This window comes from Archocentrus centrarchus, chromosome 16, assembly GCF_007364275.1.
Source record: "Archocentrus centrarchus isolate MPI-CPG fArcCen1 chromosome 16, fArcCen1, whole genome shotgun sequence".
In the NCBI taxonomy this organism is placed as follows: Eukaryota; Metazoa; Chordata; class Actinopteri; order Cichliformes; family Cichlidae; genus Archocentrus; species Archocentrus centrarchus.
In genome coordinates, this window is record NC_044361.1 from 6,342,596 (window position 1) to 6,365,399 (window position 22,804).

At 40.4% G+C, this 22,804-nt stretch overlaps 1 protein-coding gene across 6 annotated transcripts in view; it reads right to left on the reverse strand.

The window, feature by feature from the left end:
• The window catches only part of mef2d (myocyte enhancer factor 2d), a 100,810-nt gene that overhangs the window by 35,821 nt on the left and 42,185 nt on the right, over positions 1-22,804 (reverse strand). For 5 of the 6 annotated variants that reach the window (XM_030749300.1, XM_030749301.1, XM_030749297.1 and 2 more), the window contains exons 3-4: positions 19,718-19,921; positions 4,169-4,294 (exon numbers count right to left, since the gene is read on the reverse strand). In XM_030749300.1, coding sequence (XP_030605160.1) covers positions 4,169-4,294; positions 19,718-19,921 — 330 coding nt within the window. Of the gene's footprint in view, positions 1-3,895; positions 4,295-19,717; positions 19,922-22,804 lie in introns of all 6 variants that reach the window. The other variant, XM_030749295.1, reaches the window with a different exon arrangement.

Below are 22,804 nucleotides of genomic sequence, written 5' to 3' on the forward strand. Positions count from 1 at the left end.
CCCCAAAAAGAAATGACAAGAAAGCTGCCAAAGAGAGTTCAGGCTGTGCTGAAGAATAAAGGTGGTCATACCAAATATTAACTTCCAAGCGTGTCCAAACTCTGTTTTTGCATTATGTATTGTATTTCTATGTGTATTTGGATGTATCAATAAATTGCTGCACCTATTTCCCATTTTCCTAACAAAATGTAAACAAATGAGACATGCTCATGACTTTACTGTACATTCCATTCAAAAACAATCTTCAGCTGTCTGCCTCTCTGATAGTTTGTAATGCATTTAGCCATAAATTGTTTGCTCTTGGCCACTTCTCCACAAGACCTTCATTTCTCTACCAGCCTCTGGTTGCTAGGATATTGGTGACATAACTCCAAAACCTCTTCATTTATTCTGTAAATATGAATTTTAAATTTGTCCTGACCCTGCACTCCACTGTGCTACACTGAGAATTAATCCATGTCTTTGGCAAATTACAAGAGAATTTACATCTACCCACTCCCGACTCCATTTAACACTGCTGCTCTTAATTGCAGCGAGGAGGGTTAACTGGGTACTGCTCCTCATCCTGTGGATTTAGCACAGAGGATGGGAACCATAGAAAAAAAAATAACAAGAACCTGTTAGGTAAATAATTGACTAGGAGCTTTTCCAGAGGCTCATGCGAGGAAGCTCAAGGCCTCTTCTGTGTGAAGAGAACAAAAAGAGGGGAGAGAAGGCTAACCTATTTTCCCTCCGAGGAGCTCTCTCAACAAGGGTGTGTTTCCTGGATGCAAGGGTAAATCAGAATGAATTAAACTCATGGCCTAGTTTCTCTTTTCCTCCCTCTTGTCCTGGAAGCCTTTGAAAGTTTTTCTTTTTTTTTTTCTTTTTCAACTGTAGGATTGTCGCATCGTATTTGTTAGCAGCTGTAGATCTGAACACAGAGGCAACATTGGAAAAGTGTTTGGCTGACCTTTAGATGTCACAGCAGTTGACCAGTAAATTAGTTTTCATTTTTTAGTTCTATGCCCCCCTCACTCTAATTTCTTTCTGACTTTACTTATATTTGATTCCAAATAAATAAAAAGAGGCTGAATGACTCGCAGTTCACCTTCTCCAAAACGTCTGATTCTAATTGAAAAATGTTTTATTTGCAGCTGCAAACAGAAACTATTAATAGTCCTCATGCTTTCACGGTGTGAAATTCAAAGCTAAACTAATCCGAAAACTAAATTAGATGTGACTAAGTGTGCAGTAGTTTCAATAAAACCATGTTTCACTTGACATTCATACAGAGCTTGTACAGGAGACAAAACATTCAGGTTCTTGCTGAACGGCACTATGGAGGTGGTTGTTAAAAGGCAGAAATCTATTTATTATTCAATTTCCCGACCCAAAATCTCAGAGCCAGAAAAGGATCAAACCAGGGGCCCCCCCGGTTAAAAACAACAACCCCAAAACCTCTTTTCTCTTGCCTACCACAGCGCCAGTTTAACAGAAAAAGATATGTTTGCTTGGGGCTCATCTAGCCAAGTGTCCTGCCCGTTCTCCCGCACCACTCTCTCCCTACCTCAGGAGGTATTTTAGTACAAGTGGGATTAAGCTTGTATATCCCGGCCCCTATCTGTCATGTCATGGGGATTATAATGCTGAGGGAAGGAGTGGCGGGTGGTGCTGTATGCTTCTGATTACTGGTTGACCGTGAAAGGTGTGCTGGAAAATCAGGCAGGTAGGCGGGCTGACTGGAACACTGAGGGGCAGAGTGATGGTAGGGCAGCTTTTTGCTAGCACCGTTATGCTAGCATCCAAATTACATGGGCCAAGAGCTGCGGCTCTCTAGGGGTGGTCGATTGAATCCTCTTCTTCTTCTGCTCTGGCTTTCTCTTCTGAGAAAGTCTTTTCAAAGCCATTTCAGCTCACACAGCACAGAGAGGCTGATAGAGGCTGTGTGGAAACCAGGAGAGGAGAGATTCATTGAGTTGATTAAACTGAGAAGCAGCTCATTTTCTCTATTACGGCTGCTCTGATGTATATGAGATTTTAGCAAATTAATATTAACATTAGCGCCTATATCTTTTTTTTTAACTTAAGCCACCTGAGTCTTTTATATGTTTGTTTCTTCCTCAAAATTAGTATTACTATTAACATACAGTGCCACAATACTTCTTTTAAATTACTGTAATGAGCATTCGGATTTTGCTCACCTTGATTTCAATATAACAAATATGAAGTTATAAGGCTTTAAATTAAAACCCAGCTAGTTTTCTATCGTTCCAGTTGTACACTAGAGATGAAGCCAACAAAGTATATATTGTATATTTAAAATTATATATTTTTTCACAATCTATGAAAACATCTTGGCAGAGCAGCTGATGGAAAACAGTTCAACACATATCTCTTCACTAAGCTGATTACAACAATTACAGTATGATTATGAGACCAGTCGTGCATACCATGAAAACATGACTAATATAGTAAAGAAAAACAATAAGAAAAAAAGGTCCCCATAAAAAGGTGCAACACCAAAGGTGTGATTATAGTGAATAACTGCTGCCTAACTATTCTGCAGAACCTCAAAGTGACTGTGTCCCATCCCAAGTGACCAATCAGGGGGGCCGGCAGACAGGAAGAGGAGCTGTAAATTAAGCGCTAGTCATTAAAGTGACATTAATGGCATTATTGAGCAGAGAGGGAAAAAATGAATCACGGAGAAATTGGCAAAGAAGTAGAGCGGTAAAAGGGGATTGGCAGCGTGCCAGTCAGGAGGCAGAACCTGGATAATGTCAGGAGCCCATCGGAAGAGCAGGACTAGACTGGGACTAAAGTGACCTCAGTAATGCTGCTAATAACAGCCAGTTATCAGCTGCACTCTGGCTGTCTCTGTGTTATCTAAGAAACAGACACAGCCCTGGTGCATACAGCGTATCTGAAATTGCAGTGCTCTCTCTTTAATGTTGCTAAGTATTACTCAATTGGTACATTCAGTCAAGCAATCTGACTGCTCGAAGGCATGCTCCAAACGTGTTGATTATTACCATAAAACATGATTTCCCCTTGCAATATTAGTTGCTATGCCAACTTTTGTGAGAACCAGGGACCTAGTTATCACTCCTCTCTCTCTGTTGTTTATTCTTGTACGTTTGCGAACTTGCAGAGGCATCAGAAACAGTGTATTAAAAGCCATAATACTCCTGAGAATGCGCTTCACTGTGATGACTGTAACTTCAGATGAATAATCACAGTTAGCATGCCCTATTTGGTGTCATGCTGTTTTTTTTTTTAAAGATTACTTTCTGTCTTACACATTTGCAGCACTGCAAAAAACCCCTGCATATTATCTATCCTTTTATGAGTTCAAGGGAATTTATCTGTGTAGAATGACTCTCCATATACCCCAAAAATGATCTCTAAGATCAAAACACATATTGTGATTTGAAGTGGGAACATGTTGAGATTCAGTTTTTACAGTAATTTGTTACTTTATCAACTGAGCTGTGTCCTATGCGACTTTAAGGCTATTTTTTTTGTGCTTGTTGGGTTCCTTACAAAGACCCTTTTTTTAAAATAATTTTCAGAAAACAATTAAGATTAATTAATGATGAATGTGAAGATTAGTTGAAGTTCTACTTTTTAGAGACTTCCCTGGTGAACTTGGCTACTCTGCCTTCCTGCTCAAGCACACACCATCAGTGGGGTGGGGTGGTTGTGGGTAGTGATTTGGGGGATGGGAACAGGTGCTATAGGTAAGCAGTGAAGTGGAGAAGGTAAAGGAGTGGGGAATGGTGAAGGCGAGTGCTCTGTGAGTAGTCAGGCCACCATCAGCAGCCGGAAATCTCCGGCCGTCCGGTCAGCGGCAGCAGCAAGGTACCAACATAAAAAGGGGGCAGGGTTACGCAGAGTGCTGGGAGGTACTCACTGACAGCCTATAGTTCTGCATCATTTTATCAAACTCCTCGTCAATTTTTTTGTATTTCTCTTCAGTGCGGGGGGTGAGGGAGAAGGGCTCCTCGGGGTCTGGGCTCTCAGAGTCCCGGTGCTCTTTCTTGTTCAGAGCCTTCGTTCCCCAAACAAAAGAAAAAGAAGGCAGACAGAGGAAGAGAGAGAGAAAGGAGAGTAGATAGAGAAAAAAAGGAGAAGAAGAAAAGAAAGGGTAGGTTAGATAACGTGACAAAAATGTGATTGTACTCACGCCATAGCGTTTGAAGAGGCTGTCGAGGTCCTCAGTCTTGCGCTCATTTAGCGGGCTTTGGTCGATGGAGTCGTCGCCGTCGGGCTCAGGGCTGTTGCAGCCATTAAAGCCTTTCTTTCGCAACGTCTGAAGCGGTTAAAGAGGGGTAGAGGAGGAAAAGGAAGCACATTTACATTTCATTTTTCCATTCATTCATTAGCACTTAGGAAAACATTTTAATTTCACAAACACAAATGGACATCTTGACTGCATAAAATGTGCTGACTCCTACACTATTCATTGTATAAACATGAGGCAGTTAAGGTCGGATGGAACAATTTGACCCCGACGATGACATAAAAAGAGTTTGTCTTTTTTTCCCTCGCGGCACCTTCTGTGAGTAGAAACGCAGCCTTACAGAAGACACGTTCTCAACTTCGACGTCTGAAAACCCTCTGTCGATTTGTGAGGTCAAAGTTCTTAACATCTGCCGCCCACCTGAAAGCAAGATATTAACGGAAAAACCGCACTTGCTTAACCAGCAGGTGCACTCAGGAAGTCATGGTTTGAAAGGTTGAACTACTGAGTCTTATTCCAAAGGCAGAAAGCTTTAAAATCAAGAGGATGTGGCCTGAGAGAACAAGGGCAATAAGCGACGTATAAATCTGCGGTGCATATCAGAAGATACAGTGAGGCATCGCACTTCTGTACACATTGGCTAATCAACGGTGTTAGTAATTGGTGTGAAGCTTTGCACTGAGGAATGTGGTAAAGCAAAGCAAAAGGGTAAAGGGTGAGCTAGGAAGCATGTGCTGGTATTAGTGCTAACGGCAGACAGGTTGTGTCAGTCTTAGCACACTTTAGAAAGGGCGAGAAATGGAAGAGGGAGACCGATGAGAGAGAGAGAGAGAGGGAGAGAGAGGAGGAGATAAAGAGGTTCTTATTTTGAGAGGATTCTGCTAAACAAGATTTGCTGTTAAGTAGCTTTGCCTGGTGGGCCCTTGACCACAGAGCCAAGCGGAGAGATCCTCGTAGCAAAATGGATCTTAAACTGGAGCTGGAGAACCTACTGTGGTCCAAATACAAGCTTTAGCCTTGAGTGGTGCGAAAAGAAAGAAATCCCTTGCCTTGAAATCCATCCCAAAGGAAAAATAGACTATAGTTCCCTGCCAAAAAAAAAACAACCTCTCTAGCCCTCATTCCAGCAAGTCTTTCCATCTATACACATCTTACAAAAACATTTTTTTATTAAATAAAGAAGGAGAAAAAAATCTGCCTGTGCAGTACAATATTTTAACCTGCACTCTGTAGAAATCAAGTGATTTCAAGAATTAACAAATGACCTTCAATGTTTTACAAAAAGAGGCATGATCGAGACATATAAAGTGTATGTTTAAAAACCAAGCAAGATGAAGAAATCTTGGTTTAATGGCAGACAGCCATAACAAAAGTAATTTTATCTTTCTTAAAAAGCTGGTAAATCTAGCTGACAGTACTTACTGTAATGCGCAGTCATTTGCAAAACAAAGTTTTCACAGGACTCCATACAATTGTGTAAAAACTAAATACACTGTTAATGTTTCCATAGGAATTATGAAGAGTAAAAAGCAGCCAGGTGCTGCTAATCAAATGCACTTGATTAACTGATTATCAGCAAGTGTGATCACCTCTATAAAAGCAGAAGTTTGGGCTGAAACATTCAGGTCTGTGTTAACACAATGCCACAATCTTACCAGGAGTGGATGTCCCAGCAAATTCACCCTAAGGTCAGACAGCGCAAAGCTCAGAGACTGTAAAAAAAAAATCCAAAAGCTACAACTCAGACGCTACAGGCCTCGGTTAACATGTTAAATGTTCAAATTCAGGACTGTACAATTACAAAAATACTAAACAATTGTGGCTTGTTTGGAAGGGTTGCCAAGAACATGGCAGCACAGCTCAGGTTTGTAAACTTGCATCTGAACTAAAAGAAAAAAAAAGAAAAAAAGAGCAGGCCTAAATTCCTTCACAACGATGTGAGAGACTGATAAAATCACACCAGAAAACAATTACTTCAAGTTATGGCTGCTAAAGGTCATTCTACAACCTATTGAATCATGGGGGTGTGCTTAGTTTTTCACAGGACTGTCTTTTTTCCACATGTAAATGTAAATGAGGGATTCCTTACAGAAAACAAAAACATGTAGTGTATATAAGTTGTACTTTAATAGCTAAAATGTATAAAACCACTGATGTCATCCTTTAACATTCAATTACAGACAGAAACATATAATCCAGGAAACTGTTACAGCGTATCACCGAACAGATATTATATCCAATACCTCACGCACCTTTTATTTTCTTTAATTAACAACCGCCCGCTGTGTCAGGTGTGACTATAGTCCAGTGGCAGCCTGATTAAAAGCATGTGTTCCATGAGTGCACTGCACACAATCACGTCTAAGTGAGAATGATTCAACTGCATGAAATTCAGCCTCTAAAGCGAAGCTGGCGGGAAGTCGTGGTATAGAGGGCTCCAGACTAAACCCCGAGGAGGAAGAGACAGAGATTCTTTTCATTTTTGATGTATTAGCCTTAAATCCTAAAAACAGGTGAGGGCAAGAGGGTAATGATGCCATTTGGATGTAAGGGTAAAAAGACTTTCAGTGTTAATAACAATACTGCTCTTTGATATGAATCTCATTAAAACCCAATGCCATCATTATTATCGCAGTGTCAAAGCTGCTTTTTATCTACCCACAGAACCGGGTTATTAGAAAGATTTGTTCCAACATGGAGACAGTCTCCTGATTCAGCTGTTCATTCTCAACACAACGAGTAAGTGCGCTGATCTCCAGCTTAATGTAAATTTAACACACAAGGCCAGCCACCACGTGCTTTGTTGCCCACAGTTCATAGAAAACACACTCTGCTGAGGCAGATGTGTGTGTGTGTGTGTGTGCACTGACCTAAAAATTGAGAGAATAGAAGAACTACAGGAAAAAATAAAATAAAAAATAAATAAATAAAAATAGAACAACTTTCAACTTGACAATGACAGCATGTGACAGAGGGCTGTGTGGAGGACGTGATAGAGGCATGGACCTCCTGCCCTGACTGTCAGGACACAAAGAGATAAAGAGCCTGCAAACAAAACTGTGATGGCACTGGAGCCGTGTTGGTGCACTGTTCACATGTAATGACGCACGTTTGTACTTGTATACATGTGAGGAGAGACAAAGTTCTGGCACTGGCACTTCCCAAGCCTAATTTAAGGGCAATAGCTAGATGGCTAACACCAACATAAAATAAATCTTATTCTGACCTTTAGGACAGTTCATTAAACACTGATCCTACTTTTGTATATTTGGGACCCAAGCATCAAAGATGTGCAAAGGGACACATGCAGTGAGATGATGACATGGGTTGTAAATAGTTTTTTTTCAGTGTCTAGAGAAACTACATTAAATGACAGGTACAGCAAAAGTACAATGGAAGCAATCATCATTAAAGGTTATATGATGAACAGGGCCCAAAAATAGTCTCCACCCATTCAAAATCATTACAAAAGAAGCCTCAACAATTATTATATTTTGGGAAGTTGAGCCAATAAACGGACATGAGAAGTTGTATCGTAAGTGCAGGGAGCCAGAAGGAAGTCAGTCAGCTCAGTCATAAAGAGTCTAATGCAGGCTTGTCCAAACTCAGCCCGCGGGCCGCTTCCGGCCCCGCCCCCTACTTCCAGTTCGCGAATTGATGTCAAAAATAACATACAATTTTGCCCTTTAAGTTACTTTTTTGACATTTCACCTTCCCCTCCAATTAAGTGAGTTAAGCGAAATGTCAAAAAAGTAATTTAAAGGGCCAAATTGTATGTAGGGGCAGGGCCGGAAGCGGCCCGTGGGCCGTGAATTTGGGCACCCCTGGTCTAATGCTTGGGCTCGATTGCCACAAAACTTTTAAAAACTAACAAAAACCCTCCTCTGTATATGTGCAGCTTTCATTAGAATGGAAACAGTGCCATTTTTATTAAAGTCTCCTAGCGCATCCACAATCAAGTGTCAGATGTTCACAATGGATCATTTGAGTAACAAATTTAACATTTACTTGCCTCGTCCAAGTTTAGCTATGTGAGTGCCTAGATTGCTCGATCTGTGAGATTTGCCTGTATCAATCTCAGAGCTCAGATTACAGGCTTTGCTGAATATATATTTTTTTTTATTATTACTCAGAATAAAACTAAGACTCGCAATGCAACAGCCTTTAGGCTTTGGACAAAATTCCAAAAGCACCATGGCTTTTGGAATTTTGGAATTCCTTAAATGCCCTTGCTCTTTAGGTCCATAACTTTAGCACGGTTCTTTGGCAACACACATTAACAAAATGAGAACTGACAGGCTCGTAACAGTTTCCCCTTTTATTTTTAAAGTAAAATGTTACATATATTCCACTTGTACTGGCTTATTGTTTCACACTTATGTTCAAATCTGCCTGTTTTAAGTTGTTTCATCTGATCTATGAACTTCTATACTTGATTAACTCTGGCATTATTTGTCATAAAGATGCAGCTATCAGTGCATATGCAATTAAGGCTCTATGTGCTATTAACTCTGACACAAACATCATTTCCCCCAAAGGACAATAAAGAACAAGAAAAATTATGCCATTTATTGCAGTGCTTCCACTTCTAATAAGGACATTGTTCATCCATTTGCAGTTTCTTTGTGCCATCATTACAATATATCAGCCAGTTTTTACGTAGTTGGCACACAAGCTCACTTTTATCCATGACTTCTTCAGCATACAGTATTAGACTCTAAATGCTTCTGCTTATTGCTTTCCCCATTTTGGGGCCATAATTATGCACTGAGATTGCTAACATACTCTACTTTCTGCCAAAGAAGCAGGTCATGCAATAAGGTCAGAATGACATGGCGTTTCAGTTCCACTGAAGTACAAAGCATGACCCACAAATCAAAAATCTGGACTGATTGCCACAGGTCAGATATCCCTTTGCTTCCCCTGCATTCAGTACTATTAAATTAATAAAAAAGTGACAATGCTACTGGACACACTGACATATGGATGCAGAAAGACCTACAACCGGCTTGCTTCTCACACTGTCTCTACTTGCTTCCACACACACACACACACACACACACACTTGATATTTTTTGGACATCACAGGCTTGCCTGCCCATCTTTGTCTCATGTAAACTCCACTGATATTTTGTGAACATTACAGTGTAAACATGGGCATCGTTCCCCCCCCTCTCTCACGCTCTCTCTCTCAGTTTCTTTGTTTGTTTTCCCACTCTGTCAGAGTGAACATTTTGTGTTACATTACATTACATTCACATTTTAGCTTCCGCTCACACCCTCTAACACATGCATACGCACACCCTCTGTAGTGCACTGATCAGCTTGTCTCTCAGTCAGTCAGCCATCTGTTCACCTGTCCGCTGTCTCCCTCTCTCTCCCTCGCTCTATTGTGTTGCCAGGGTAAGATTCACCCTGCAGAGCACCACGCCAGCTTCTAACTGGCTATGACTGCACACAAGCCCCGCCCCCACCTCACTCTCTTCGTTCCCCTCTGGCTTGCTCGCTCGCCCACCCGCCTGTCCGCCCGCCCTCTGTTTCCAGCTCTCCATGAAACGCTGCTGCTGCTTTGTCCTGTCTCTTTTTGTCTTTCTCTCGGCCTCTCATCTCTCGGCCCACCACCTTTAACGCAGCTCTCGCTCTCTCACAGTGCAAGTGCAAAGTCTCACACTTGTCCTTCTGTGTTTTTCCACCCTTAACATCTCTCTCAGCCTCTTCCTTGAAATGTCTCCATATGCAATTCTCCCCAGTCGCACATTTCCTCTCATCAACCTTCTTGCTCTCCTTTGTTTCAGCTGCTTTCCTCTCTCCCTCTGTCCTCTTTTGCCATGTCTCTTGTTCCCAGAGCTTTCCCGGCATAATTTCTTTCCCTCTTCCTCTCTCGTTCTTGCTCTAACCTTTTATCCCTGACTCTGAGAACGTGTTTAAAGCCTCTTTGTGCTGAAAGTCAGCAGTGAATGTCTGGTCATACTGATATTTGTTTAAAATTATTTTTTCCATGCATGTAATTTAAATTATTATTACAATAATTATTAAAAGACTGTCTATATACTGGCAGCATCTGACATTTGATAACACTGGCAATAATTTAAAATGTACTCAGTTCCCTTCCTCGCTTTTTCCAACTCCTGTTCTTTTTCTCAGTTTTGCCTTTGTCATCTTCTTTAACCTTTCTACTAGAAAATGATTTGTGCTTGTGTCTGCAGCTGCAGACCTTTGTCAGCACGCGAGTAACCGAGTTGTATGACACAGTTACTCATCATATGCATATCTTTTAATTCAATTTCTTGCACCTGTTACAACTGAATCACTTGTAATTTGTAAACTGTGCCAGTTAAATTGACCTTTACTAAAAACTGATGTGTGTTTGTGTTCATCATATCTCGCAATGAATGCACGAGTTTGACTGCAAGTATACAGACAGGCAAACGCTCACACACATACCCACAGAACTGGAAGCCACTCTGGGCTGTGTGACACTCTGGAAGGTGCAAACGCTCAGATATCAAACCACCAACTCACTCCACCCTCCCAGCAACAGCACTGCTTGCACATTTTTTCTGTGCTTCAGATGTTTAAATTCTTATCCATGATAAAATAATTGTTCAACATGACAAGAAGGTCATATATACAGCCAGAGTCCTATACAAGAAACAGCTGTCATCAAGAAGAACACAGAGACCTGCAACTGATGGTGTAACCCCTACTGAGACCTAATCAGCTTAAATCCACAGAAACTTTGGGCAATTCTCAAAGACAACTGGAACAATCACAGTACTGCTTTAAAGACAAAGGAGGATTGCACAAAACATTAGTTAAATGATTGGGGTCGCCAAATAATTGTCTGGTGTTCATAAGGCCATTGGTCCTCCTGTTCACAGCTTCCAAATTAGGGGACTGGGGATGAATACATTTTTATTAAAAAGCTTATCAGGAAATAAAAACCAATTTCAGTAGTATGAAGACAAATAAAACAGATAAAAAAACAAGTTACATTTATATAATTTGACAGCCAAATTCCCACTTTGAATTATTGTTGCAGGTCAGCATAGAATCAAAGTCTAGTTAAATTCAGGAAATGTTCTAATGAATAAGAAGTTAAACTTTGGATTATGGCCACTTGACTGGATGAATTTCAAAATCACTTTATGCATGAAACAAAGACTGTGGATTTTTTTTCTTCATCACTTTCAACAGAAGCATGTTAGGAAGGGATGTTTTAGTGGCCAACATGAACAGGTGAAAAAATCTCATCTTAACTGATAATGACGGTTTTGACCATAACTTAAATTTTACTGCCTTTTTTTTATGTTTTCATGTAGACTATGATGGTGCAGGTTATATGGACTCAAAGTACTTAGGTAGCTGGCAGAGTCCCTGCTGTCTAGGTCTGGTAAGTTCAAGCACAATGTAATGTCACCTCCCATTGTGGCATGTCAAATACAGAAATGCAGAAGAAGGCCTCTCTCTCTCTCTTTCACACACACACACACACACACGCACGCACGCACGCACGCACACACGCACGCACGCACGCATGCACGCAGCCCCCTACAGTGAGTCATGTGGGGCATCATAACCACAGTCTCAGCACAGCGGTGGCTGCCAGGCTCCCCAGATGTTGTATTATAGATCAGCAGTTCCTGTTTCTCATGTCACCAACCTACCAAGCTGTGAGATGCGAGTAGGTCATCTCGCTGGTGCCCACTAATCACACACTTGCTATTGTGAAAAGGTACAGAATATACTTTTTAGGACACCTATAGTTAAAACAAGAAATAAATAAATGAAGAAAATAATATAAAATAGAAAAGAAATAAAGGGCAAAAGAAATGTATTTTCCTTGTCACACTCCCTGTCAGTTTTTTATTTAGATTAATCACGCTCCCTGTTGCTAGTGCTACCCTGTGTTCAGTATTAATTATGCATTCATTTCAGGGTCAAAAGCATATTTAACACAAAATGTAAATGCAAATTATATTATAATTATATGTTTTACATTGTGATTGTCTTACTTAGTAATATGTTTTAGGTTGGATCAATCATTCAAACATTTGTCCACAATTTGGTTTTATAAACTTGGAGACATCCTTTAATTTCTATCTGAGGAAGCTGACCACGAATGATGCCCTACATCAGCTACAGATGACCTGTGAGCCAATCGGCCTTATTGATATATAACTGCCTACACTAAAGAACGCTGAACAAAAAGTGGATGAAGCAGCCATTTCAGAAAATGTTTGAAGCCTATTTTTTTTTGCCCTCTAGGAGTACATGTTCCTCATTCAGAATCTCTATAACGTGATTCAATCTGAGAATGAGTCACATATTTGATAAATCGATGACTTCCAGTACTTAATATTGTTTTAATGAAATCTTTGTCCCTTTTCAGCGCAGGGCTGTTAATTGTTTTGTACGAAAGGTCGGGATCTCTGTTCCGAAGAGAATACTATGTATGTGTGATATAATATTGAATAGAAGGTAATATATTGTATTCCTTAACCTTGAATCGCAGCTGCAAAAATAAAACACTGAGGTAATAGTAATAAATAAATTCCCACGATTGAGGCCATGACAAGACATACATCAACTTTATATCTTGGTTTAAAATGAAACTGTGTAAATGTGTCAGACCACAAACCAAAAAGATTAGATTTAAAAAAGAAAACAGACTAAATTTCTATTGTGCTTTTTTTTTCCTGTCATTTATTAATTAAATTATAGATCTGTGACCTGTCTCTTTTTTACATCCTCTTATTCACTGTCACATACTGAGAATTCGAGAACCAAATAAACAGTAACATGGATTACATGTGTCTAATTGTTGACATTTTGGACTGCACCTAAAATCCTTGAAATGTAACTAAGGGCATGTCTTGACTGGCTGTTTATTTGGGCCTACGTATATGAATCAGAGACGTTTTGTGGTACATAAACTTGAAAGAAACAAATTCCAGTAAGAGTGGTGACCACTCATGTAAACGCCGATAAACCTTCCTGTGACCTTGTCTACACCAGATTAGGACCACAGGATATGGCAGGTCTTAGCAGGAGGACCACAGAGTTCAGACAGTAAAGGAGGATTATATGAGGAGCATCTACAGGGCAACACAGGCATCACCTCCCACCTGTATGTGTGCTGGGAGAAGAAGTGTCAGGGGAGAAGTGGGCATCCAAGTCCAGAGAGGGGTGAATTTCTCAGCGTGCACTTCGGGTAATCTGGGGTCGTACAGCATTTGTTTGAAGTGCTGGGGCTACTGTATCAGCAAACTGAATCTGTTGCTTAGTGGGAATATACGGACAAGTGCTGTTTCGCAATACGTGAGGCTCCCTTGGCTGCAGCCCAGGAAGATCAGGGCGGTGCCCAAAGTCCTTAAGCACGAGCAGCAAAGCTCGCCGGTGAGATCTGCCTTCCTTGAGCCGCTTAAAGAAAAAAGGGCATCCCCCTTCTCCGCCCATCTTGCTTTCTCTCCTGAGCTATTCATCCCCACTCTTTTAGCATTTCGCTCGCTTGTGTTCCCTCTGTCTCTAGCTCACTTCCCTTCTTTGCCCTGATTGGGATCTGCAGTCAAGCGGATTAACACATTCTGACAGGAGAGGCAGGCTGCCCACACACACACACACACACACACACACACACACACACACACAAGCACGCACAAACACACTTTCAAGCAGCACGTGCATCTCAAAGAGAGGCTATGTGTGCATATGTACAGCCTCTCAAGCTTGCACTGAAGTGAAGGAATGTCTAACTGTATGATGAACAGTACACACACGCGCGCGCGCGCGCGCACACACACACACACACACACACACACACACACACACACACACACACACACACACACACACACACACACACCTACCTCAATATGAACTTAAGTGCTTCCAAGCATTTAGGGGCAGAGATGCATGCATGTACAGTTTAGACAGAGTGACATCCACCAAGCATAGTGCATATGCATGTGCACGCAGTTTGTGTGTGTCTGCGTGACTATATCCATACTTCATAATTTATACTCAAAAGCACTTGCAGAGGCAGAGCGGCAAATGGGCACATTTTGTGACTATCCAATTATCCCCTCTCTCTTCTCCCGCTCCCTCGCTCTCGCTCTCTGTCACTCGGTATGTCTCAGCTCTGTCCTTGACCAGCGATGTTACATCATGTGCCAGTGCAGATAATCTTTAATAATTATTGTATAATTCGCCAATCTTGTCACGCTGACTGTTTGACTGTACAGGGCACCACTGAAAGCCCCAACACTGTATGTTCAGGATTTCTGCAGCACACGGCCAGTCATGACTATGGCATGTAATTGTACCAAATAATTCTTATCATTTATTCCATGTGGAGATAAAAAGTCATTTATAATAATAGCAAGTCTGTTGAAACAAATTAAAGCTGGTTTGAGCATAAGTTTGATTGAATTTAGATCATTTTATGTTGTTAGTTGTTAGTTAATGAAACTCAAAACTTCCCGACAGTGATTCACAGTTAAAGCCTTTCAGGGAAGTAGACACCCGGCCCCTCTCCCCTAAAACCTGACCAGAAAATATCTAATGAAGTCTCAGTCGAAGCTTAACTGAGTACTATTCTATTAAAATAATAAGTCTGATGATATTCTGTATTTATGTTACTGTCAACAAATCCCAAGTGCAGAGCCAAACCAATGTATATGTATCCTAACAACAAGTACTATGAGGGCATCCAAAGTCAGATATATCTTATTTCGTTGTGCCACAGAGCTCCACTGTTTGTCCACAAACTATCAGCAAGCCACACATTTGCACTGGGAAACTTTTGCTTTCATTAACATAAACACAGACACTGTTCAGTAGTTTATTTTGACTAAATCCCACATAGACATTCCTAACTTAAGCACCCAATGTGGATTTATCTGCCGCTGAAAATGGTCCCCAACAAATACGCTATTCCCTGCAGAAAAATGTTTACAATAACTCTGCTTCCAAAAAAGGTGGTTACACTGTTTGCCAATCATTAAAAGCTCATAAGAGATTTTTTTTTTAAAAAGCATAAAGAAAACGTTAAAACCGAGAAATGCCACTGTCATTTGACAATAATTCTCGTTTTGAATTTAATGCCAGCAAAATGCTTAAAAAAAAGTAGGGCCAAGGGCATGTTTACCACTGTGTTACATCATCTCTTTTTGCAAATGTTTTGTCAGCCAAATGTTTTCCAATTTTCAACAAATGCAGGATATCAGCTCCTTAACAGCTGTCAATGGTTCTGCTTTTCAACAAGCTGTTTTGGAGCTAAATATTACACATTTCACTCCACTACATTTATGTGATGGCTGTATTTACTCATTACCTTAGAGATTTAAGTTTCCCATACATAACATGACAAAGACACACTGAAATAAGCTGCAGTTTTACCTAATTACCATTTAGTGTAGCTATTACAGTATACTATATAACTGTATTCAGAAAATGGTTTTGAGGACTTTGAAATGATTCATGATGCTACTGCTAAGGCAAAATAACAAGAATTCATGGAAAATGTCGGGGGGCAGGCGACACCGATACCTGCCCAATGAGGTGGTGTTTAATGCAGCACATGTGGGGAAGGGGACGGCTGAGGACAAATGGTGGTAAATGCTGCTTAATGCTTCACGGCTTATAAAAAAGATGGGTGGTGGGCAGTATAAAGGCCAGTATAGGAAGGAAGCTCCCATGTAGGACACACACACATACACACACACACTCACAGGCAGAAGCTGACACACAACCAAGAGGCTCACCAAGCCTGAATATTGTATGAGGCGTTCTCATGGGCCACTGCAGAGCGTGCAAACAGAAAGTGAGGTGGACTTATGCATGCGCGTGCGCACACACACACACACACACACACACACACACACACACACACTAATGAACACACAAAAAGAGACAGAACGAGACAGAGCGACACACTTGGAAACACAAACACATGTACGCACACAAACAGAGCCAGTGGAGCTTGAGCTGATGTGGCCCAGAGCAGCCCAACGCCCAGCCACGACACACACACGCATGCACTTGCATACACTTAAGAGCCATCTGCAGCTGAAGATACAGCCTACAGAAAGGCTTTACTGCTGACACTCTGAGACAGACAGAAAGAGAAGGACAAGAAAGAAGGGAAAAACTGTCGTGACCGAGTGAATCAGGAGATTAGGAGGAAGCGAAGCCAGGAAGGGCAGAAGGAAGAGAGAAACTGACAGACAGCGAGGTGGAGGCAAAATTATGGCCTCAAACTCTCAAGTCTTACCTTCAGCCCACTCAAACACAAAACTGCTTCACCAACACTTTCACTGAGATTTCAGCAATTACTGAATGTAAGCCCTTATTGGATGAAATTCCCCTTAGGTGCATTCTGCTTGGGCCCCAAAGATTTCATGCCTCTTCACAACCAAATAATAACCAATAATGACAAGTCCCCAATCACGAAACTCAGGAAGTTAAGGAGTATGTTCAGACAAAGTCCTTTTGCAAAAATAAATTAGATGAATCTGTAATGCATTGCATTTTTTTGTAGGCTTAATGTAGCTAGGCTGACAAAATCCTTTCAGTCCATGTGTGATTTTGGAGTTGGCCCTAAAAATGTTACTTTGGCCATGATTAACCTGGTTCTGATGAGAACCAAATGCTTCCATTAACAGAAAAACAGATGGAAAGCAGCTCTTGCTGAATGTGGGACTTACTTTGTGCTATATATGAAGCAGTTCAAGCTTCAAGTATGGCACTTTCTAGTATTCAAGGAAAATGTTTTCCCAACAGAACTGGTCTGCAGATCTTTTGATCGTCAGAAAGTCCTTAAGAAAAATGTTGGAAGTCTTATAATCAGAGTAAATTCAGATGCAAACCCAGAGTTGGTACTTTTGTGATCCAGAACCTGAATTCAGACAATGATTCCTTCAGGTAGATTCCTACTGTCTCCATTTGAAACACCTCCAGCACATAACTGCAGCTCGTCATTGATATGGGTGTTTGTGGACAGTTTCAGCGAACTTGGAAAAGAATTACGCCTCAAAGCAGCAGTTAGAGGTCAGATGAGCTTCCCAGCGCTTCATAAATCGAATCAAACAATGTTTGCAGCCTCTGGGTTTCTTCCAATAACGTATTTGAAATAGCCTGAAAGAGGGAAATAAAACTCATCATTTGCTGTCAAAGTTCATCACTCACGGGACACAGGTAGGTATCGCTTACTTCATAAATGCAGTGAATCAAGAACTAGTGGAGAACAAAAGGTTGCAACTAATATTTATTTCTGTAGGATCAATCTCAGTTTTTAGGACTATGTTCTGCCATTTAGAAGCAGCTGATAAAAGCAGTCACAGGGAATCACTCCCACTCTATTATTTTCTTGTTCTCAGATCATTGCCAACACAAGGTTTTATTCCAAAATTATAAGGGCAATTTGACAAAAATTCAGATTGGGAAATTGCCGTTGACACAGATCAGGTAATGCTGGTGCCCAGCTAATAATGGCCTAAATCCATTCATAAGCTGGCCGTCTCATTTTCTGAAACCTTCCTTCCAGTTTTTGCTGTGTGCGTTTTCTAAAATATGGTTTAGCCTGAGCATTCAACATGACAGTAAAACCATCGTGGTGACTTCATGTTAACAGTGTTTGTGGTTGACTGATCGTGAACTCCTGCAACAATGTGCAGCGAGAAAAAAAAAAGAAAAAAAAAATCAAAGCCAGGCGAGATCCAGCTTTAAGTCAACGCTCCATATGAAGTATAAGTGCCATACTGCAGTGTGCACGGCTCACTGAATCATACCTAACCGTCTCGTGTTGAATTCATGAGAGGGCCCTTATGTATAAAAGGGTCAGCAAGGCATGTGAATATGTTCCATGTTTGCCTGACAAGCTCCAGAGAAGCTTTTTCCCACAGGGAGGAAAGACGTTAGGAAACAAATAGATTCCTATTACAAAAATATAAAAATGGAACTGACGGATTGCCCTCACACCTTCTCTGCTGACCTCTCTTTGAGTAAATATCGCATGTAAACGAACAAACATTATTTTTCTACGGTTCTGAGAAGGTTCTTCCTCTAACTGGTGGCCATTTTGTGCTGAGGTGGTTTCCAACTGGTTCCAGGCGTGTCCTTTGGCTTGTTGGTGTTTTGTTATTGTTGTCAGAGAGATCTCCAGGTAACAATATGACCAAAGCCTGAGGGGTAGGTGAGCAGAGGGATATGGGGGGGTGGGAGGTGGGGAGGCCCAGCTGTCCCTATCTCTCCACTTCCAGTAAGCTCAGAGGCACCAAGCCAGAATACGACCTTAATTAGTATTGGGACTGACCGGACTCTGCAATTGTGAACTCAGCAGGACTAGAAATACTGAAATATACTGAACAACAGCCACCAGGGATTTAAGAAACGTAAAGTAGGGTATAAGAAATAAAAGAAAATATAATGACACATCTAAAAATACAATGTTCTTAATGACTCACTTATTCTTCCATTTCTTCTTCTATATTTCTTCTACCTTGTATAGTGAACATTTTTCTTCTAGTGTTTTTGTATAGTATTATCTATTCCTACTCTCTGCTGCTGTAATAATGTGAATTTCCCAACTGCGGGAATAATAAAGGCTCTCTTATCTTAATTATAGTGTATAATAATTCACATCTTTTGCATTTACCCCCAAAGCCAAGAGATGGTTAGATTGCCACAAAGCTTGAAGGCTAATACAACTTTTATATGTGGCACTTTGGCTACTTTACAGATTAAACAAGACGCAACATATCAGATCAGCTGATTTTTTTGAACAAAGTCAGGATAAGCTAAGCTAAGGTAAGCTAACCTAATCACCCTCTGGCTCTAACCTATCAACGAGTGTACAGGCATGAAAGTGATACCAATCTTATTCTTGGGAAGAAAGTTAATTGATTTTCCAAAAATGTCTAGTTTTCCCTTTCGATGACTCAATGCACAGTAAACTATGATACTCAAAATTATTGCAGCAGGAGATAACATATTTTGGGCAGGTAGGGCTAAAATCTAGGTCAAGATTAATTTATTCCTAGTATATACTAAAATGAATACATTTATTTTCATTAATTAATTAAAGTAATCCATAATTATATAGAAAAAAATTATTAGATCACTCTGGACCAAAGTCAGTAAAAACAGTAAAACACACACTCCATTACATCTAACTGGCCTTAATAAACTATACAGGACTAACTGAAGTCTGAATCTGACTCTGTAGACGAATAAACTAGTTAATAATAAATCTTCATTGTTCCAACAGTGGAATAAACTCAGTACCAAGTAGAAGCAGGATGCATAAACAAAGAATAACATTCATATATAAAAAAAAATCATCTATGAATGAAGAGGCACTGATGAACATCAGCAGAGAGAGAAGTGGACTTTTTAACGATGTCACTGTTCTAAAGATTTTGAGGCATGTAAAGATACAGTTGTTTCCCACTGTTTCACCCACTGCCCTTCCCTCCCGTGTCCACGCTTTACCTCAATAATGTCAGCGTTAGTCCGGCTCTCGTGTGGCTCGTTGTACTCGGTGTACTTGAGCAAGACCTTGTCCATGTCGGTGCTGGCGTACTGGAACAGCTTATTGGAGTGGTTGAAGATGATGAGAGCGATCTCGCAGTCGCACAGGACGCTCAGCTCGTACGCCTTCTTCATCAAACCAAACTTCCTCTTGGTGAACGTCACCTGATGGCAGACAAGAAAAAAAAAAACTGAGCTGAGCGAGATCTAAAACAAGCTTGGTAAATTTATAAATCAGTAATTAATTATCGAAAACTCTTCATAATGAGTTTCCCTAAAACAATTGGAATTTGATAACGCAACAGCAACTCTATTAATAAATTTAAGCTGAAGTGAAAACAAGAGCATTATCTAAGTATTCTGACGTTTTATTTCTTGTTCTAAGACAAGAAATATGTTCTCAAAGGGCCCCTTGGTCCTGAATGATGATGTGGGCCGCCGAGCAGGAGTGTGGATCTGGCAACAAGCCAGGGATTATAGATTTTTATTAAACGACCTGTTTTCATTTTCATGAGAGCAAAAATTTCTTTTGAGTCTGTTTAGAGTAATGTTCACTTACAAAATTAAAATGTCAGCGTTTACAGGATCGCAACCATTTATAAAAAAAAATAAAAAATTACATGCTGATAGCCATATTTCCTTAATTCAACCTAAAAAAAAAAAAATCACACAGCACAGCGAAACTGGATATTAAACTGATGACTGAGGAGCTCAAAAGGCAAGTTCAGTTGAGTTCCCGATATTTCAAAAAAGGATGCTGACATCGGGGTTGGCAGTCAAACACATGTCTGTCAAACCTACATTGGATGATGGGTTTTTAAGATTGTGACATTAACTCAGCAACTTGTGAACAAATAATAAATAAAAGAAAATAAGCAAGTCAACAGAGGGATTTTGTTATTGCAGCTTGAAATACAACAAATTTTGAACGTGTTAGGATAAAAACTGTGAACAATCTCCTCACTGGAATAAAAAAAAACAAAAAACAAACAAAATCTGCAAATGAGATAGAAGGCAGAGCAACATTTAAAGGAATACACCGGGAAACTGAGAACTGATACTAATACTAAATATGAATCTAAGACAAGCGACAGCTAGCATCTGTCAAAGCTCCCCTAAAGCTCTCTAATTGTCATGTTATATCCTCTTTCATTTGTTGAAAAACCAAAGAGTAAAACTGACAACTTGCAGCTTTACAGTAAATTATCTGACCTCACTGTGACTCTCAATCTCAATCTTGGCAGGAAAGTAAAAAAGCACATTTCCCAAAATGTTAAGCCCCCCCCCCCCCCAAGACCTGACTTAATATAATTTTGGACCAGAGCCATTCAAACCAGTTTATCCTCAGTCAAACTGAAAGTGTAATTTGAGCTTTTTTTTGCATTTCCAGACTTTAATCACTGTTTTAAAGTCGTGTGCTGAAGGGCATGATTTGGCTAGTTGAGAAAAAGCAGGACTGACTGTATGAAAGTACTGTGTGCTAAACATACAAGATAGAGACATTTTTAGGAAAAAAAAAGACTTCTAGACAGAGTGTCCAAACATGCTCCCCTTCAAGTACTCAGTTTGTATTTTGCGCACAGACTTTCACTTCGCTCCATACACTCCTTTCTCTCCCGTCACACTCGCTCTCTGTCGCTTTCACACTCTGTTATGCTCTTTTCCATGCTCTCTTTCTATGTCACACACACTCTCTCCCGCTCTCTTTTCCACGCTCTCCTTCTCTCACACGTTATTTCGCTCTTTCCCTTATGCATACACACACACACAACACACACTCTTGTACAAGCCCCCTCAGTTGTGAACAAGCAGAACAGAACTGGGAGTGTTGCTAAAGCACAGGGTCCCTTGTTGTCTGCCGGTTGGCTTTAGAAGCGCTTCCCTGGTATAACCAACTGGTATTTACAATCCAGAGAGATTTGGCTTTGTTTGGATTAAACACACAGGATTGCACAAACACAAACACGCGCAAGGAGAAAAAGATTAGCAGAAGAAGAAGAAGAAGAAGAAAAGGCTTCAGGTACCGCTACAATATCTAGCGTTTGATATGGGAGAACTGGAAATAAAAGTGAATGTGTACACAGATGGTGTCGTAGAGGCAGAAAGATTTCAAGCATGCTGCACGTCAAGCCACACCCACAAATGACATCAACACATTTTCCATTAGACGCAGAAGCCAAAAACCTGCTGTGACATCACTGATTGTGGCTGTGACCTGAAGTGCAGCATGCTTACACATTTCAGCAGTTTACTGCACTTTATTATGTAACCTTAAGTGCTGACTTCCTTTTCTAAGTAAACTGTTCGTTCTGTGCATCTGGAGATTGATCAGGCTCACCACGGGAAAGGGGGTCACATCTTTGACCTTGAAGATTTTTAGCAGTTTTATATTCATTTCATTAATAGATTGATTGATTTACTTTTTGGTTGAAAATAATTTAAAAAAACAAAAAAAAAAACAGATTTTCTTTCTCTACAGTGCCACCAACAGGCTGACATTTTTGATATTTAGTGAAATGTTTTCACAAATGTTGAATTAAATTCACTGTAATCTATAAATATTTATGATCTTTAGAAGACTGAATCTTCATCAAAATGTGATCACATCTACTTGGCTTTAAGAGTAAAACTGCAAACCTGATGGACTGCTGTTTGTGTTAAATGCTCCTTTGAGAGTGTTGAGCTTTCTTGTCTCTTGTAGTAATTATACTGTATTATAATCATACTGTCACCAAATACATGCATTAATGATATTCTGATTCTGCCTCCAGGGTTTACCTGCATTGATAGAGGCCACATTTCCCTGTCAGGAGGCTGCTCTGCTGGCAGCGCAGTTCTGAACTGAAACTATAATTGAAATGAATTGAATACAGAAAGAAAGAGAGAACAGATAGAGAGGTAGAGATAAGACAGAGACATTGAGGATGAAAGCAAGAAAAGCAGCAAGTGAGACCTTCAATCTGTGCATCTTTCTCTCCTACAATCACTTCATCTCTTCCATCTTTTGCTCCTTTCTGCACCCGACATGTTTAAGCCTCGCTCATCTCT